At 36.1% G+C, this 21,325-nt stretch overlaps 1 protein-coding gene and 1 long non-coding RNA gene across 4 annotated transcripts in view; one reads left to right on the plus strand and one right to left on the minus strand.

Moving 5' to 3' along the window:
• The window catches only part of pibf1 (progesterone immunomodulatory binding factor 1), a 47,974-nt gene that overhangs the window by 8,347 nt on the left and 18,302 nt on the right, over positions 1-21,325 (minus strand). For all 3 annotated transcript variants that reach the window (XM_082164021.1, XM_082164020.1, XM_082164022.1), the window contains 5 exons: positions 18,354-18,519; positions 16,849-16,999; positions 14,559-14,649; positions 14,340-14,442; positions 864-994 (listed from right to left, as the gene is read on the minus strand). In XM_082164021.1, coding sequence (XP_082020147.1) covers positions 864-994; positions 14,340-14,442; positions 14,559-14,649; positions 16,849-16,999; positions 18,354-18,519 — 642 coding nt within the window. The remainder of the gene's footprint in view (positions 1-863; positions 995-14,339; positions 14,443-14,558; positions 14,650-16,848; positions 17,000-18,353; positions 18,520-21,325) is intronic.
• On the plus strand, positions 4,249-8,121 carry LOC309494655. Its single transcript, XR_014204430.1, has 2 exons — positions 4,249-6,512; positions 6,608-8,121. It is a non-coding gene; the product is annotated as an uncharacterized lncRNA (long non-coding RNA).

Below are 21,325 nucleotides of genomic sequence, written 5' to 3' on the forward strand. Positions count from 1 at the left end.
AGCAAGAATAGACAGTAACACGACATATTGCGATAATGAACATGCACAATATTGTTATCGTACGGACTTCAAAATACCATTAATAATTACTTAATATGAGATATTTAGATTTTTTGAAATGCCTTTTAAAAATACTTTACTTAAAAAATGTACTGTTTTTCCGAACACTATGCATTCGGGCATACTACTGTTTATTCGCATACTATATAATAGGGAAGTATTGGATTTCAGATGCAGCGTAGATGGCACTGATGGAACCGCAGAAATGCAGCCATAATTCAACACGCTGTGACCAAAGCTTCAGCAATGATCGTTATATGCAAATTTGATGCCGTCATGTGCCTATGAAAAAACAGTCCCCCTGGCCACAAGTAGCCTTCTAATAAAAGCTGATAGATGCTGAAATTTTGATGAGCAATTTGCATATTTTTCACATTAACCCCATGAGTACATCGAAAACCTGCTTTGCATATCGAGGTAAGTAATTATATCTGTCATTGATATGTGACACAGCCAAGAAAAAGTTATAAAAATAAAAAAAGGCATCCATTCCAGCTCCCCTTGAATGCACGCACGTATACTCCAACTAAGAAGCTGTCAGGTGAGCATGTGCATTACCTTTGCTCCTCAATGAAGTGGAATGTATTTAGATATCTTTCCTCAGTCAATACAACTGCATACTTTGGAACAAATTAGCAATCAAAAACCGTTGCGACCATTGTTACAAAACAAAGGCAATGGTTCTATTAAGACTCCACCTATATCCTTTCAAAATAAAAGCTTTGTAAAGATTTCATATGGTGCTGTTATATAAAAAAAGGATGTATCGGTAAATCTGTGGTGCTTATTTACTTCTCCTTTACCTCACTTCCTCTTCTAACCGCGTGAGACGGTCTTTCAGTGTGTGGATCTGGGTGTCTCTCTGCCGTACGGTCTCAATCAGGTAGCTGTGTGGCTGCTGGGCCTGCTGAAGAAGCTGGTTGGCTGCCTCCAACTGAAAGAAAGTAAAACAAAAAAAATTTATATATATAATATTTCACATAATTTCTTATAGGGATGTATGATAGTAGCTTACTGGTTTTTGGCTTCTATTCCATATATTGTAGGCCAATACTAGACATCTAATTTAATGGTATATATTTTAATAATACTTTTTAACATATTTTTCCAAACGTCAATGATCTCAACATGAATATCCATATTTAATGCTTGAATTTACATGTAGCATTTTTACTTTTAATATATAAAATATGTACACACGCATACATACCATTTAATAGTCAGTATACATTTTTTTTTTTTTTACAATTTAACACATATATTCAACAAGGATGCATTAAATTGACTGAATGTGACAGTAAATACTTCAAATAAATGCCGTTCTTTTAAACTTTCTATTAATCAAGGAATCCTGAAAAAATGCATCATGATTTTCCACAAAAATTATTAAGTGTCACAACCCTTTTTAAAAGGTGATAATGATAATAAATGTTTCTTGGCCACCAAATCAGCATTTAGAATGATTTCTGAAGGATCATGTGACACTGAAGACTATAGCTGTGTCTGAAATCGCTCCCTATCCACTATATAGTGCACTATTTAGGGTGTCGGCCATTTTGTAGTGGTGTCCGAATTCTGAGTGAACGACATCATTCCCTACATTCGTTCACTACTTTTACCCACAATCCTCTCTGAATTCGAGTGTACATCCGATGTACACTTGCTGAGACACTATTTCCCACAATCCAACACGATAAGGCGATAGAGCGCGAATGAAAAATAAATATGACGGACGGCAACAATGTCACCATGGCAACGGCGCACGCGAGATAGAAAACAATCATTTGAAGGACACTTAACAATCATTTGACTGACTGGAAACCCCGCGAAAGTAATGAAAGTAATGTTTAAATAACGGAGGGGGTTTTTTTTGGACAGTTTTATGTATTTATATATATATATATACCGTTATATCTATATTTGAATAAACAAATGTGTTGTGTAGTGTTTTGTTCTCTTTTATTTTCACATATAAATGTAAAAAGTAAATAAATATGACAAGCAAGTCTTTTTTTTTAATCAAATAACGCAATAAATGTGAAAAATACATACATACAATTCATACAGCCAAAAAAGGAAATATCAAAGATGGGTAAGTAATGTTTATGACGAAATTGTCCGAGCTCTCTGGCGCGTGATAATTATGTCAGCGTCCGAATTCGCTCACTCATTTTCGTTCACTCTTTGCTGATGTAGTGCACTCAACTGCCATTCACTATGTAGGGATTAGTGAATGAGTGAACGAGTGAGCGGTTTCAGACACAGCTTATGGCTACTGAAAAGTCAGTTTTTCCATCAGAGAAATACATTTAAAAATTGTATGTATTAATGTAGAAAACAGTTGTTTTAAATTGAAATAATATTTCACAATGATACTGGTTATATTATATCACTATATGTTTGATAAAAAAATTCAGCATTGGTGAGCATAAGAGACTTCTTCCAAAACATTGAAAAATATTACCAAACCCAAACTTTTGAATGGAAGTGTATTATAAAGACTGTCTAGGGGATTTATTACTTTGTAGTAAATACTTTTGCTAATAGGATATAGCAAAACACCTTATTTTAGGAATACATGAGCTGGTTATACTTATCAAAAGGACATACAGTATCTAAAGTGCAGTCCTTTAACCGATCAGTTACAATCCTGTCTGGCATTACATTATGTCAAGCCATCAGTCAGTGACTGTGAAGAATGATAAGATAGAGAGCGTGAAACAGAAGATTGGCTTGTGGACCAGTTCACAGGTAAGATCTCTGCTATCTCTTGGCTTTTGTAGCAGGGTGGGGTTGGTAAAAGTCTGCATGCAATGTGAGGCTGCTGCTGTGTGGGTGGCTAAGTGAGCAATCTAAAGGAATTTTGTAAAGAAAACTTGGTTTTCTTCCTCAGTGAATAACAAAGACATTCAAGTGCCAATCAGTCATGTCTGACATATAAAGGTCTGTTTGCTAAAAGCGGAGGCCAGGTTCACGGTAAACTCATTAACAATGCTCAACGGCTCTTCCAATTGGCTGAGGATAAGCCGGAGTGTGTCTCATAGGGCAAAGGAAAAGGGCGATCACTTTATTCCTGCAAGGGATGAAACACGTGACTAAGAAACGTGATGAATGTAAACACGGCATACGCGTACGGGCCAAATACAGTACATCAACACATTGATGTTTCAGGTGCTTTGTGAGAACACCAAGCATGACAGTTACGGTCTGCTATGATCTTGTAATGACAGCTTTAAACGTCAATGAAAGGAAAAGCTCAGATGTTATGTCTGAGGAACAAGTCATTTATATAAAGTTATTTTTTTTCTTGGGTAGTTTTGAAAGATGCAATTAAGCTTTCCTCCCTCCGGCCATTCCTAATTAGCCTGGTGCGCCAGACCAACTGATCAGGTAACAACACCGTTCCGTACTTTTTATCTCAGCACCCTCCCAATAAGACAATGATAATTACTTTGGTGACAATATATTATTACCCCTTGTTAAAAGAGTAGATCTATTCATTAATTCATGAATCTTTTTACTTTGGGCCAAGAACAGCATGTACCAGGGTTACAATGTGGTGTAAAAGGGCAGAAAGGAACAAGTATAGACTTGTGATGCCTCTTTATTATTAAAAGCTGATTCAAACTAATCCGGACGACTGTGTCTCTCATTTACAGGATTTACTGTATATATAATATTTTATATGTATTTATATATCTCTGGATCCAGTACAATTGAATGTAATCAAAATAAATATCCTATATGTGTTCAGTTTCTACAAAAAGTACCAGTAGCTATGTTTCCATCACCCTATTTTTAAGCACATTTTGAAGTAATCGCCAAAAAAAACAAAAAACAAAAAAACAAAGAGAAAAATAAAATAAAATCACAAAAAGTTTTTACGCTCGCTTGACGTGGTTTTTGTCTTGTGCGAAAAAGAGTTAATGCGAATAGTGGGAGATGGAAACCCATTAGCCGAATTAATGCTGACGTAGCAAACATTAAACCCACGTGACTAATAGTCTGTTTCCACTGATAGTGTTTTATTTACTGTTGGTTACTAGGTTACCAATACCACTGTCATCCGCTCTAACAACTTGATGGAAGCGCACCGAATAAAAAAAAAAAAATTATTTTTTGTGATTTTGTTATTCAGTTTATGATTCTTTGTCTTTCGGGGCACTGATGTGTCGATTAGCCCCTTTCACACATACAGTCTTTACTGGTAAATTACCGATAAGAGATTATGTGTGAACAGGACCTTTTCAAAATGACCGGTAAACTGGTTCAGGCAATTTACCAGATAGGTAAATAACTGGTAATGTGCTCTGTGTGAACACAGAATGAAGATGACCGGTATGATCACATACGAGTTAAGAACACGCTGATGAAAGAAGTCTGCTTTGGGCCAATCATAAAGTTCTTATAGAGGTGATGTGATTACTCAGCACTGTTTACAGTAAACTTTTTAATAGTTTTTCTATTTAAATATACGCTAGATGATCATCTTTGACCGATGCGCCACATCTCACAGCTTTTTTAAGGTGTCGCGCTTGAGACCCAGCCTTCGTTTCCACTCATCAGCGGTGCGGCTCCGCAGTTGGATACTTTTATGCACGTCTCGTGTTTTTAAGCGCATTCTGTTTGATCATCCCCTTATGCCTTTCACTCAGACGTTTTTGTTAAATTGAACAGATAGTGAAACAAAAGCGCTTCTTCACATGCGGGCGGATGAAGACAACGGCGCAGCGTTTAAAGATCACTTCCGATGACTGACATCACAGAATTTACCTGTATTTTGGAGCTGATGTGAGAATTGTCTCTTACCGGTAAAAAGCGGGAATGCCATTGCTTGTGTGAACAGCATTTTTGTGTATTTACCAGTAAAGTAATTCTCTGCATTTTACGGCAATTTACCGGGAATGCTGTGAAGGGGCTATTGTAAAATCCCTAGGAAATTTGTCTAAGACTTCCCAATTTAAATAAGCATGATTAGGCAGCCCAAACTAGATACTGTATATGGTGCAGATGTACACCACTGTACACCACATCAAATATTTGGATTTTTTTAATTTTTTATTATGCTCACAAAGGCTGCATGTAAAACACTAATATTGTGAAACATTATTACCATTTAAAATAACGGTTTTCTATTTCAAAATAGTTTATAATACATTGTATTCCTCTGATGGCAAAAAAAAAATTTCAGCATGTGAAAGTGTAAGTGACACTCTATTATCATGGCAAAATATTGAAAACCTAGAGAAAATTATTTTTGCATTTTCTTGATTATTAATATGTGGAGAAGACTTCAGCTGATGTACATAACACCGTTATGGGAAAACAGATTGGCCATGCTTTTTTTTTTTTTACATAATAGAAATGTCAAAATATGGGCAGATCAAATAATTGTTTTGAACACTGCAATAAGGATGGGGGTTCACTATTTGAGCAGCATAAACCAAATTATAATTAATGTAATGAGGTTTTTTAATGCCATTGTACAACGAACAAGACCTTCTGAAGGTTAACCCAAAACCCAGTGGAGATTAAATTCTGGTTAAGTAATGATACTGATTTAATTTTCACAAAGATGAAGTACATTCATTTTGAGACATTTACACCAAAGTAATGAGTCACAGTAAGATGTTCAGTAAGAGAGTCAGATATGGATTCAGTAACTGATTCAAGTCTTTTGGAATTATTCACTGAAATAATAATGTTCATATGCTCGGGTACAAGACTAAATTCAAGGAATTGTCTTTCCAAGAACCAGAGACCTGTCTTCTGGGTAACGTCACTAACCCCACTGGAGAGATACCCACTACAATTAACAGTAATTTAACTACTAATTGCCCCAAAAAAAAGGTATAGCATTGCTGGAAATTAACCATGTCATTCTAATTGGAATGTGGATTTCATAAATGAATAGCTACGTATCGCTAGCAGTGTTTCCCATACATTGATTTATTTGTGGCAGCTCTCCACAATATTAACATTGACAGCCACAAATAGATCTCAGTGCTTCCCATTCAGCAACTAGACTGTGGCGGCCGGAAAATATATTTAAACTTCTCATAATAACATAAAAGGTCTGTAATGTCGCGTTTGCACCATTGCTGTCAAACAAACTAAAATAGTTTTCATAATCATAAAAGACTGTCTGACTGCGCTGCGCAAAGAGAGAAGTGCGCACTCATGCGATGTAACATAGTTATGCATTATTTCCACATTTGCATAGTTGACGATTACAGCATTTCACTAGATTTGTAATGAGACGCGTTTGTAAACTTGTTTTCCACCAAAATAAAAGCTTGACTGTTTCCGTCAAAATAAAAGCTCACAAGTTTATCTCTTGCATGTATAGAAATTAGGACAAAACTAATTATGAAAGTTTTATTTATTTGTCAGTGCATTTGTTTTACAATATATTGCTATTACTGTCATAGTAATACGATTATAACATTATTGTTGCTTTTATTATTATTATTATTATTAGTAGTAGTAGTAGAAGTAGTAGTAGTATTAGTAGTAGTAGTAGTAGTAGTAGTAGTAGTAGTAGTAGTAGTATGCAGTGTAATGTAGACTGAGACACTATATTACAACTAAAAGCGGTTTGAGTCTCCTTTAAGGTTCAGGCAGAAGTCAATGCACTGACTATTTCTTTGTTCAATTTGCACACTGAATATGGGTTGGAGCTCTTAATTTTGAACTCTTAAAGTGCACCAGAGAACATCAAGAACATCAGGACCAGATACATTTTCCTTCTAAATACCATATTTACTTTACAGTATATAACAATACAGTAGCTATTCTAAACTACATCATTCTGTATGCCCCATTTTGGTGTATATTTGTCAGTTCTTGTGATTTGATTTATTTTTATGCTGTAGTTGTATAAACGTAAACAGGCTAAAGTGTTAAATGTCTTAATGTATAATAAATAAGATCTTCCTAGCATTTTCCATTGTAAACAGTGTAATTCAGTGCAAGAACATAGGGTCATCTTGATTGCATTTTTTTTTATTGCAACCTAGGACTGAACAACAATTAGGAAAGAGATTCCTTGTTGACAATACAATCGAATAGGTTTGGATTAGCCTAAAAAAAATATAAAAAAAGATTGTGCTATCGCAGTAAGTCTGTTGTTAACTTATGTTCCAGTGAATACTGTTCATATTATCACATGTAATATACATTGATAACTGTTCACGAAGCACTATCATATGCTATGTATTCTATCTAAGTTATTAGCAGCTGATATGCTTTAAATCACCTAGTGAAACCAATTACGTGCTGACTAATTGATGACTAACAGCTCAAAAGTGCAAGGGTTGGACTTTTTAGCAGCTTCTGTACATTTTAAAGAGACATGCATAGAGTTTTATTTAATTAACAGTAACTACTAAAAAAATATACTTCCTCCCCTTTGTTTATTGTTTTACAATATACTGTAAACCGTTGAGGATTTAATTTGGCAATTTTGATCAGAAAAATATTCTTTAATATTAAAGTGAAAATAAATAGCTACAAATCAGTCAATTTCATTTTTGTACAGTTATTAAAGACAAAGTAATAGTTCATTCGTTGCATAATCATTCAAATCGGTATTTAGCAGATGCACCTGCTTCTGCTGTAATTGTGCATTCATTTGGTCTCTATAATGGACCTGATTTTTCTGTATCTCCAAACTCAGGCCAGTTGCAAGGAAACACGTAGCTAGTGGAGAGTCCTTTCAAAGTCCACCCATTAATTGAGATCTGCTATAGACACTCTAAGACTTTAAGATGTTGTTTATAAGCCCTTCCAGTTCAATAATGGCCAAAAAGCTCACTTATGGTCTCATCAGGCTATAGAATCTGCAAAGATGTCAAATGACAATGTTTTTCAATGTGCAAGTTAACACAATACTGTTTTACAAATTGGGCCTTCCAAATCATTTTAAGGGTGATGCATCTTTTTATATTATACTTAATATTCATAATCAATTTATATCATTTTATAGAGATCTTATTGCACTTTGATTTTAAGGCATATTCAGGAGGCCAAAAAATATGTGATAACATCTACTTTTTTTTTCTTTTTTTTTAACTGTCAACAACTCTTATCTTACCCACAGCAGAGTCTGTGCATGTATGCATGTAAAGCATGAAGTTGGGCTTTCCAAAGCACTATTTTAGATGAAAGCTGATCCTTGAATGTTTCTGTTACAGTCTGTAGTACTTTCTGCTATTTTTGAAACCACATTACTGACCTCGTGAACTTACTCAAATACTGCTGTTACTGAATATCTGTAAAAGCAAACATAATACAATGATGATTTAAAGAGAGAACTTAAAAACAGAAAACAGACATTGCGCCAAGTTAAATGTAAATGCTGTTCTCTTTTCTATTTCTATTCTAACTGGTTCAATATTTCAAAATGTTTCTCAAACTATAGGGAGATTTTTCTATCGCCATTTTAAGCAAAGATGGTTGATTGTGGTTTTGTTTGAGCTCTGACCCTGAGCTTACTATAAAGACAAATGCAAATAGAATAGAAACAGAAATCTGAAAGGCAGTCAGGACTAGAACACACTTTCTGTACCACGGTTTGGAGTTATTACTATAGATTCTGAATTTCACCCAAAACTAAATTCTGTTATCATTGAATTATCATGTTTTTTCCAAATGCATTCCTCCATGGAACACAAAAGGAAACACAAAAATAACTTTGAAGAATTCTACAAATATTTTTTTTTGCAATGCAATTACAATGAATGGGGACAGGCTTTAAAGCTTAAAAAATTGCAAAAAGACTTATATAAAAATATTTTACAATATTTTTGTGTGAGAAATTTAAGATCATGTCATCGATAATATTCCCCTCCAGTGAGCTGTTAATCACTACGAATGGATCACTGAGTAAATAGATTAGTTATAATTATTCATAAACAAATAATATCAATGAACAAGTCATGCCCATTAACTAAATGAACAATGACTGAAAAGATCCAACCCAAAATAAACAAGCTCTTCACAAATCAGACTTCTCTCATGAACACGTCAAAGAAAACTAGGTGAATGTACAACATTTCCTGATACTTTTATGGCGCTTTTGAATCCTTTTTCAAGCTTGACAGCATCAGTTCCCATTCATTCAAGTATTCCTGTACTGATGCAAATTTTTTTAGATTTCTCTTTTTGTGTTATATGGGTTTTGCACAACATGATCTAGGTGTATGCACATATGGATGGATGAAATCCAAAGCCATGGTTATTTTGTGCACATTCTCCTGTACTTGGTATTTCACTGGGGTGGACTGGCCGACAGACTTTAAAAAATGTACATGAGTGACTCCTGCTGCTGGATCAGGTTTGCCCTTGCTTTTGTAGCATTACTGAACACATTATTGAAACACACTTAGTGACCTCTCAGACAAAAGCAAACAATTATTTATACCAACATGAACAAAAGCAAGGTTATACTGTGGTGCTACAGTTCAAGCTTTTGATTTTGCCATCTTAATATAGGATATAATGTGTTCTCAGGGCAAGTCAAACCTCAAATCATAGTCTTTGTTGTGCTACTCAATTGATAGAAGTGTGCATGTAGTAGAGATGTGATGGTGATGAAATGTCCCCACCGGTTAAGCGACGTGTGACAACATCGGTAATACCGGTATGACTGGGGATGGATGGGGGGCTGGGAGACGCAAAAGTAAAATGCGCACGGTGAAGCTCAACTTCCATAGGAATGAACTGAAAATGCTCGCTCTGCTTCGCGCCAGTGGATGCAGACCTTTATGAATGCCCGTGCACATTAGCGGCAATTCGGGGGCGGCAACTGCTTGAATGGTGGGTTAATGAATTATTCTTAATGAAAAACAATAACTAGAAAAACACAACCAACCCCTTGCAGGTTCCTTATTAGCATTGAGTTTAAATCCAAAATATTTCCAAATGGCAGCTTTTAAATTTCGATTTGAAACAAAATCTTCCACCATCGTCTTGTAAGTCAGCAAGTGACTCTTGTCACGTCTTAAATGAAATCTGTCTCCTGCTGCTGATATTTGCTGCGACTCTTGTTCGCCTCACGTTGCATTGAGCAGACATTTTAACTCTAGTGTCTGTTCTCTAACTGAACTACATGATTTGTATTGTATTACTATAAAAAAAAGTCTAAATAACGGTGGGGGTAAAAAACTTTGTAACACCAGTAACACTGACTTTCGCAGCAAGCCTAGTATGAAGTCCATTTTATAGAGACTGTGTCTGTTCCGCGAATAATGAGGTCAAATAATACATTTACTACAAGATCTACAAAAACAAAATCGAATCATGATTAAACCAGAAAAACACAAAATGAGTGAATAAAACCAATTTATAAAGCTTGGGCTCCCAAACATTAGATCGCTCACGCCTAAGGTGGTTATTGTAAATTAAATGATCACAGATAATAGTACTGATGTACTCTGTCAGACTGAAACCTGGCTTAAACCAAATGACTATATCAGTCTCCACCAGGCTACTGTTAAAATCCCCATCTGACTGGTCGTGGTGGTGATGTTGCAACAATCTATAAAGATATTCTTAATGTTACTCAGAAAACAGGACACAGGTTTAATTTATTTGAAGTGCTTGTGCTCAATGTTACATTTTTATATATCAGAAAAAAATACCTGCTACCTCTTGCTCTGGCTTCTGTGTATAGATCTCCAGTGCCCTATGTTTCTCTCAGACTTATTGGTCAAGGTCAATAAAGTGCTGATTGTCAGCTGAACATTCAAGAATTGCTTTAGGGTCAAGAAAAACATCACCATACTCACTCATCATTTAATCATAAACTAGATTTATTTATATCGCATAGAACTGATCTTACTGATATAAATATTCTACCGCAAAGAGATGATGTCACTGATCACTGCCTTGTAACGTGCATACTGCGTACTGCTAATATTTGTCATATCACTCTGCGTTATCGACCAGGTAGAACAATTATACCAACCACAAAAGTTAGATTCACAAATTACCTCCCTGATCTGTCTCAGCTGCTCAGTGTATCCATAAATACAAATGAACTTGATAAAATGACTAGTAGTATGGGCTCTATCTTCTCTAGTACATTAGAAACTGTTGCACCCCTCAGATTAAAAAAAGATTAGAGAGAAAAGTACTGCACCATGGTACAGCAGTATTACTCATGCTATCAAGGAGAGACTCGCAATCTAGAGCGCAAATGGAAACAAACTTATCTACAGGTCTTTAGAATAGCATGGAAAGACAGTATATCCCGCTATAAAAAAGCTCCAGGCCAGGGCCGAGCATCTCCGCAAACTCATAACCAAAACAATCCAAAGTTTTGATTTAGTACAGTGGCTATATTAACAAATAAACAGACGTCACCTGGCATGAATATTCCATCACAGTAGTAATGACTTTATGAATTTCTTCCCTGAGAAAATTGAAAGCATCAGAAATACAATTGTTTAACAGTTTAACAGCGTTTTATGATTCAGCCTCAATTTTCACTCCTCATGAACAATTGCAATGCATAACAACTATAGGACAGGAAGAATAAACTTGTCATTGCATCTGAACCAGTACCAGAATCCAATACCCACTAAAAAACTGAAAATCTTCTCAATATTATTAACCCGTCTCTATCTCTGGGTCATGTTCCAAGACCCTTCAAGCTGGCCGTTATTAAGCCTCTCATTAAGTAACCGCAACTAAATCCAAAATAAATTGGCAAATTACAGACCCATTTCAAATCTTCCATTTATGTCTAAAATACTAGAAAAAGTTGTGTCCATTCAATTGTGCTCATTCTTGCAAAAAATAGATAACACTTTATTTTAATGTGACACAGATACATTACTACATGTACTTACTATAGTAATAACAGTAAATTATGCATAATTACAACTAACCCTAAAACCAAACCCTAACCGTAACTCTATAGTAAGTACACACTGTGTCAACTTGGATAATTTTGAGATTTTATCCGGTCGTGTAGCCTGGGTTTCCCCATGCTGCCTTGGGCGTAGCGCGATTTTATTGAGCTACGTACAGGCGCATTTGATAGACATTCGTAGCAGCCAATAAACGGCTCTGGGCATTCGTAAACCACGCCTCAAATACGAGAAAATGAACGTGGTTTCTGAACCACGTTTCAATGAGAAAAAGTTCTGACGTTAGCCAGGCTACCGGTCGAGTACCATTAGTATAACAGTGGAAACTAATTCCATGTTTTTTTTTTATAATATTACTAAGGGCATGTACATTGAAAATAGCAGAGGGCCTAAAACAGACCCACGCGGCACTCCATAATTTACTGACGTTAGTTTTAATAATTCCTTGTTTATATAAACAAAATCGTAATGGTCAGATAGGTACGATCTAAAACACCTTAATGCCTGTCACTGAACACCTATGAATATCTATGAGTATGTCATGATCAATAGTGTTGAACACAGCACTAAGATCAAGTAAAACTAGTGTTAAAAATCAAGCCTTGATATCTTAGTGCTGTGTTCAACACTATTGATCATGACATACTCATAGATCAATTACAAAATTATACTGGTATTCAGTGACAGGCATTAAGGTGTTTTAGATCGCACCTATCTGACTATTGCGATTTAGTTTATTTAAACAGGGAATTATTCAAACTAACGTCAGTAAATTATGGAGTGCCGCATGGGTCTGTTTTAGGCCCTCTGCTATTTTCAATGTACATGCCCTTGGAAATATTATTAAAAAACATGGAATTAGTTTCCACTGTTATGCTGATGATACTCAGTTATTAATTTTATCATGACCAGATAAAATCTCAAAATTCTCCAAGTTGACAGTGTGTGTTAAAGATATGAAATATTGGATGACCAGTAATTTTCTTCTATTAAATTCGGATAAGACTGAGGTATTACTTATTGGACCAAAAACGACAGTGGTTTAGCTCCTGTGTATTTAACTAATCTTCTTTCGCCCTAGAATCCATCATGCTCTTTAAAGGGATAGTTCACCCAAAAATTTACTCACCCTCATGTTGTTCCAAACAATGTGTTTCTTTCTTCTGTTTAACACAAAAGAAGATGTTAAAAAATAAATAAATAAAAATTGGTAACCAAACAGTTGACAGTAGCCATTGATTTCCAGAGTATTTTTAACGGATATCGTCAACTGTTAGATTACCAACATTCTTTAAAATATCTTCTTTTGTGAAACTCATACCGGTTTGGAACAACTTGAGGGTGAGTAAGTGATGACAAAATTTGACTTTACCTTTAAGGTCACAAAACTCTGGTAGTGCTTAGGATACTTAAGTCCAGAGAGTCAGACTTGTGACCCGAATGTCGCGGGTTTGAGTCTCAGTACCGTCAGGAAATGTAGGTAGCGCTCTCTTCCACTCTCATTACTGAGGAGCCCTTGAGAGAGGTACCAGCAAAAAAAAAAAAAAAGAAATTCTGCCCATTGCTCCGGGTGCATTTTTGTGGGTGTTCAATACTCACTGCTGTGTGTGTGCACTTGGATGTGTGAAGTGCAGAGCACAAATTTAGAGTATGGGACACCACAATTGGCTACACGTCACTAAAGCTAAAGGTAGCCTTTCTGATAATGATTGGGGCTCAGACACACTCTCCCAGTTTAAATCTAGATTAAAGAGATCTCTTTAGCCAAGCAATCACATGTGTGTGTTATGAATAGCAGCAACTATGCTAATTTTTTTTTCTACCTTGGTATGCCCATTCTGAGGTAACAAGAGATTACCCCAGCTCCGGTTTGGATCCAGCCTCTTACAAGGACTTCAGATGAAGTCAACTCTGAATCAACATATTTTCCCAACAAATTTTCCCAATATTGTAATCATTATGATCACAACTTGTAATAATTGCTTTATCGAGCTCATTGTTTTTGCCCATAATTCATTCACGTGCATCTCTCTCGCTCTCGCACTACTTTATCTCTGTGTCTGATTCAAAGTGGGCAGAATGCAAGATCTAATGAGCTGTAACTGACAAAAATAAATAAAAATTACCCTTACGGTCAAATATTGCACTGCAAACATCAGTAACCACTTTCTAATGGCAAATGACCATGGTATAAGTGGGATAATCCATGGCTAGTTGTGCATTCAAATATTTGAATGCACTCAGTTTCGCGTCGGGTGGTTCCATACGCTGTACATTAAAACCATTTAAATATTTATATATATACACACAAAAAATGCTTTTTACTGCCAAATTTTTTACTCCCATGGTACTGTATGTGTACATGTGTCTATGCATTCTTGTCAAAAGAGTGAAATGCAGCACCTCTTCAGAGATCTGGCTGCTGTGCGCCGTATGTCTTTCCAGGTCTCTTCTAAGCAGCGTATTCTGTTTCTCCAGCTGCAGAACCCTACGTGCCAAGTGAACACTACACACACACACATTCAGAAACCTATGATTAGAGTCACGCAGACATAAAAACAGTCAGTAAACACAAAGATGAGCTTCTGGTTTTCAAAGACGAGTGACCTCCTCAGACTTCACCTTTGCTTCAGTCTTCTCTTAGCAGTTGTTGGAATGTTTGCACCATAACCATATGAAAACAGCACCCTCTCTGCCTCATCTTCATTTTCAACTACAAAAAAGGAGGAAAAAAGTATGTTTAAGAGCAAGTATGTCTAGACCACCCAAAAAGCATCATTGCCAGAAGGGAGAGCACTAATAGGACTATAAACAGTTTTCTATCTTTTCTTACAATGTGTGTGCGATTTAGAAGTTAAGATGAAAATGAACACAGAATGAAGAAAAACATATTTATAATCCAAGAGGAAGAAAATTAGTACAATGCTTTCCCAGATAATAAGGGAATTGCAGTGACACAACATTACACACTCTTATAATGTTGTACCAGGCAGGAATCAACCCCACAATATTTAGATCACATGATTGTTGCTTATTGCAGTGTACCATTTGGAAGACAAGCTTCAGTAGTTCAGTAGACAATTAACTCAAAATGAAGATTTTCTATCTAAATGCATCACGTTAGATTTATTAAATTCAGATTAGATAATTCTCAGAAAGACACAATGTCTTGAAGAGAATCAACTTTTGCACCATTTCAGGCCACAGTACTACCTCTTGCGGTCTGAGCATGTTCCACACGGGAGTTGAACCCACAACCTGAAAGGTTCGGTGCTTGTTGCTTATATAGGTGCGCCACTGGTTGACGCACGTTCAACAAGCTGCTGAAGAGAGTTTCCAAGGCAAGAATGAGTTCACAGAAGCGTTACTTAGCATTTTAAACGATTAGCATACTAAGCTAACTGAACTGCTAATGAAGCTTATGGTTAACCTGATAGCTGAAGAGCCACATTAGAAAGTATAGTAACTGGCATGTTAACCAATTAGCAAGCTAAGCTAAGTAAAATAAGACAGCAAACACAGGCATGTCAAATTATGAGAGGTATTTCTCAGGAACGGTAGAGAATATAAAAAAATAGTTAAAGCGAATATCAAAAGTTCGTTAAAATCAAAAATTAATTCAAAAAGGCAGATAGATAAGTTTAACTTGACAACAACATCACAGTAATAAGTAACTGCATCAACTTGCGGTATCATCCGGCAATGATCCGGCATTCCTTGCACTAGGCATTATTTTTTAAGTTTGATCTATGCAGACTTGATGTTAAAAACCTGTTTTTAACTTGGAGTTAAAAACCTGGCTAGGCCAGCCTTTCACATCACCTCAGCTCAGTGTCAGCATATTCACTGACGTTTAGAAGAGGGTTGTTTAAGGACAAGGCCCTAAGGCCATTTTATCAAACCACCATCAGGTGTGATGTAGTATGGCATGTTGAACATGCAAAAAACCAATGGAAAAAAAGACATACAGCGTGTTTCAATTTTCTTTTAACTACTACTGTTTTTTGCAGCAGAACCGTTTCACAAGTAGTCGTAAAACAGAATCTTCGCCAGCACTAATTTAACCACAGCTTTGATTTCTTTAAATCAACATGTATATGCAGAATATACTGTATGTGCAGAATATATGACCATATTTGCAGAAATAAGAACCTCATGTCAGAATTTAAAGGCCCCTTGAAATTAAAATGTAAGTTTTTTTTTATCTTTTAGTATGAATATGTTAGCCTTAAGGATATGGATAAGCTGGTGTGTTCCAAAACAATGACAAAATTCACATTTAGGAGATATAAGCATTCAAAACTTACAGTCTCTCACTTCTGCTAAAACGGACCACAGATTTTTATGACATCACCGTGGACTTCAGCTTCTCATCACATCTTCTGTCCAATCAAATGCTTTCTAGAATCTAAAGCGTCCCGCCCCCTATGCTATAAATACCACCTGGTCAAAGCGATCGTTGACACGTCACAGAGCAATATGGGTTGGAGATGTGTGTTCGGTTGCTCAAACGCTCGAGTTTTATTCTGTTTTCCAACTGTACGTTGTTTAAGAATGAAATGGCTAGAATTTATTCACACCTCTACTATTGAATCCAACATATCATCAGCGCTCGGATTCGCTTCCATGGTGCTGTCAAGTACGACGTGCAGTCTGTGAGGAAAACTAAACGCTATTGGCTATTTGAAAAGGGGGAGGAGCCATTCAATATGTTACGCCTTAGCTTCCTGTTTCAGTGGAAATTACATCAACGCATCATACGAAGCGGCACGTTCCAAGGCACTTCAGTGGGCCTTTAAGAAAAATTTGGCCTCAAAGACCATTTAATTTCAGTGTGCAACCTTGCTGATGTTCTGGTCTTATCTTATCTTTGATCTTCAATATCAATGACTGAATCAGTCTCCTTTCTTACTCTCTGCCGCCTGCATGGTAACATCGTCCAGCTCCTTTTCCAATCGCTCGTATGTCTCCAGTCGTGCTTGCCTTTCAGAATTCTGGGCTTGCAGTTCTGTGATGCGTTTGTCTGATGATGTCTGAAGCCCGTAAAACTCTTTTGTTAGAACCTGCATAAACAGATCAAGAGAAGGACAAAGATATAACGACAGAACTTGAGTAACAAGGGTGGTGTCATATCATGTTCAAATAGGCTTTATGATGCTGAACAATATGTGCAATCCTTATTTTATGAGGCTGGTATGGGGTTCAACCCTTGCCTGGTCTCCGAATGAGTTGAGAGTCATTCAATCAAATCATAGGTAATAATTAAAGAATACTGTAATATTTATGAAGTGATCACCCAAAAAATGTTATTATATTATCATTTACGCTCATGTCATTCTAAATACTTTCTTCTCTCCATAAGTCCATATGACTTGTTAATGGCTTAATGCAAATGCCATTCATGGATTTCACAATATTCAAATTTTATAATATTTTATATAAAATTAAAAATAAATCAGAGATCAGAGAAATAAATCACTAAAAAGCACCAAAAAAAAAAAAAATTTGTTTTCAATGTTACAAGTTAACTCAGGCATTTTAAAATGTATATAGCTCTCTAGTCAGAGCCAATGAAGGCCTCCCTTCGACATGTATGGTTGCGCTTCGGGCGAGCCAAGTTCGAGTCCCGGCTCCTTTCCCGATCCCACCCCACTCTCTCTCTCTCCCACATCGCTTCCTATCTTCTCTCTGTAAGATATCTGATAACTGCATTATCAGAATAAAGGCAAAAATTCAAAAAAATTAATCCCAAAAAAAATACAAAGGAATATCTCTTTCTTTTTGATTTTAAATGTACAGTATAAAATACGGATATTCATGTTGAGATTTAATTGCCAAAGATTATTTTTAAAGAATTGTTTTTTAAAGAATAACTATGAGTAAGATAACAACAAAGGTAATCTTTATGTGGAAAAAAATTGCAAAATATTAACATTTTAACCAATTTTTTTGTTAAAAAAATATTTAGACAATTAAATGTCTAATATCGACTGAAGCTGATTAATAGATGTATAGCTTAAGAAGAGTTAGGAAAATTTGACATCAGTCATATGGACCTCTTTTATGGTACATTTATGATTCTTTCATGCAGCTTTTCATTCATCATTTTGGAGCTTGACAGCCCAGATCCCATTTACTTCACTATATAGTAAAGAGTGGTCAATAAATTCTCTTTTTGTGTTCCTTGGAAAAATGAAAGTCATGCAGGTTAGAAATGACATGATGGTGTTGTAGAAGATGACAGAAATGTTAAAATATTCCTTTAAGGAATTAACAGCTTTAACTACTAAGCAATTGACAGGTTTTAACTTGCAGTGATGCTAAAAGAAATCACTTTATTGAGGTTTCATGTACATGGCATCTTTGCCATACAGATTTAACAAAAATGAAACATTTATTTATTTTATAGAGCCTTGCCTCCAGTTTTTTCTGGTGTTTCTCACACTCAATTTGACAAAGGCTGAGGTTCCTGGCGGTCTCCTCCTGGACCATCTGGGAACGCTCCAACTCAAACTTTTTCAGCTTCACCTGGTTAAGCAGTTCTGCCACCCTGCTGTCTGAACCCAGCTGCAGCTGCCTGAACCTGGACACAGGCACAAACAGAGGATATAAGTGCATTCTACACGCTGACCATCAGTGAAAACAGATAGAGAAATTATTCTGCAAAATTATCCCATGCAAAGTTATTTTGAAAAAAATATGACACATATAATTAAAAAAAAAATGTTCAGTAAGATTTCTCTTACTCTTACTTAGATTTCTCTGAAATCTCTTATGCTCACCAATGCAGCATTCATTTGATAAAAAAATTAATAAACTAAAAACAGTAATGTTGTGAAATATTATTGCAATTTATAAGGACTACTCTCTATTTTAATGTTTTAAAATTGTATTTATTCCTGTGATGGTAAAGCTAAATTTTCAGCATTACTCCAGTCTTCAGTGTCACATGATCCTTCAGAAATCATTCTAGTATGCTGATTTGCTGCTCAAAAAACATTTCTTATTATTATCAGTGTTAAAAGCAGTTGTGCTCCATATTTATGTGGAAACGCAATGCATTTTCTTCAGGATTCTTTGATTAATAGAATTATAATTTTTTTTTTAAGTATTTAATTCAAATAGTCTTTACTGTCGCTCAAATTGTGATTTAAACACAATGGAAGGAAAAAAAACCATGATGGTTATAATGTCTGCTGTAGCTCACCTTAGGCTAAGCTAAGCGATTGCTAAATTAAAGGTGATGCAAAGCTTAGATGCGATAGCCTCTGACATGCTAAGTGTATTTCCTAGGGCAAAAAGTTACTGAAATTCAAAAGAAACACCGAATCTCAACATGCCCAAACAGATTAAGTATCTGTTTGCATCCTCCAACATTAACAGCCATGTCTTTGAGTGATTAAACCATTTTTATTGAATGTCAGAGAGCTCCAGGGGGTTTTGGTTGAAACCATAACCACACCTATGAAGGGGCCAAACTGGCAGGTCAAGATTTTTCTTTTGTTTGTGCGTTGCCACTAACATTCAGACAAATGCAGGCAGACAGATTTGGGTAAAGAACACAAAGGAAATAATATCATCACGATGACCAACACCTATAGAAATAATTGTGACAAATTGTGCGTAATTGGACCACTCCTTTCATACATTAGGGAGTAAGGCTGAATATTGTTAAGCTATTTATTGGCTTAAAGTATATTAGAGTTGTTTATTTACGTAAATTCAGGGGGAAAAAAAGAGAGGGTGAGGACGCTGTCGGAACACTATGTTGTAAGGAGTGGTTGTCTTATTCAAATATTTTATGATTCATTTATGTGCAAATGCATTCGACACAACTGAAAAAAAAAAGAATTATTTTTCTCAGCATGACACAATGCAATGCAACACTCATTTCTATTCTCCCTCCCCCACCTTAAAATTGTCAGCCCAAAATAGAGTAACTGGACAACATGTTCACGGACCGTAGACTTGACCTCTCAAGAGCAGGGTAAAGGAGCATGTGTCGTTTTTGCCCTCAATCGAGCTTCTCTGTGAATGCGAGCAATCCGTTCCCCGGGGCTGAAAAACGTGGGGTATGCCCAACAACTGTGTGCAGAGTATCTGCTGGTATGCAAGGCATGTGCCTGGAGCTCAGTGACACCGTAAGCTTCTCACATGGGCAAATAAGGGCTGACCACTCAGGAGAAAGGGGAGGGGCAACAACCTGCACTTCTAGATACCCTTATCAACCACCTCATTTAAAGTCGTCATGAAAACAAAATTGACCCTATTTATTTCGTTAGAGCACATTACTAGTCTTGCGGTGAACAATTAATCCGTGCAAGTTAATACACAGAAAAAATTAGTTTGTCGTGATAATCTTTAATCAAAATTAGAAAATTTGCTTCCGCTCTAGAATGGCGTTCCCTCTCTGATGACGTCAGTTTGACGGCTTGAGTAGAATATCTATAACCACTCCCCTCTAACCGTCAGTCTGCTATGAGCGAGGGATGGAGAGGAGGTGTGCTAAAATAAAACCTTGCCCTCTATTCTAGGGTTGCATGATTAAGCGCAATTAACATGGAAATCACGCTTAACCGATTTGTATTATTGCGATTATGAAATCGCAAAGGCTGCGATTATTTTTAAAGCGCAGCTTGTCAGTGACGTACGGCTCTGTGATCCGTAGTAAATGCTGCTCCATCTGAAAGCACTGTGAGTTTGAGTCGCTTATAACGTGCATTTGAAAAAGCAACACGTGTCAAACATCTTTCCAAACATGAGAAGCATTTATGAACCTCTTGTCCAACAAAAGACAACATTTAATAAATCAATCAAAGCATTTTAATATTCTGTTTATTCAGCTACAGTGATGATGCCCATAGGGTCGCTGTGTCCAGTTTATATACTGTCTATGGTGGCAGGGCATATTTGGCGTGTCTGTGTGAGAGCGCCCTCTGGCTTTCAGATTGAGCAGCATTTACTACCGATAAGCCGCGCTGCACTGACAAGCTGCGCAGAAAATAATCGCAGTCTTTGACAAATCGTGTGTGGTTTCATTTCGATTAATCGTGCAGCGCTATTCAATATTCCATTTCACTTGGAAATAAGTCACGACACTGAAGTGACGTCGGTTGCAACTTCCGGTTCACAGGGACTTTAAAAAAAAAGAAAAAAAGATGCACACTAAAATGTAGAGATAATATAATAAATTTAAAAAATACAGATAACAGCAAAAGAGAGGAAAAAATTGTTAGTGGCAAAAAACAAAGAGAAAGAATCATTTAAATAATCGCAAGATATTTTGTCATTTTGACAAACTGTGCCCCACCAAGCCCATTTTCAAATATTTTTGTGAATTTTAATTTGTGTAATGCAAGCATTAAATTGCATTATATGAATATTGTTTG

This window comes from Leuciscus leuciscus (assembly GCF_965113295.1).
Source record: "Leuciscus leuciscus genome assembly, chromosome: 3".
Lineage (NCBI taxonomy): Eukaryota > Metazoa > Chordata > Actinopteri > Cypriniformes > Leuciscidae > Leuciscus > Leuciscus leuciscus.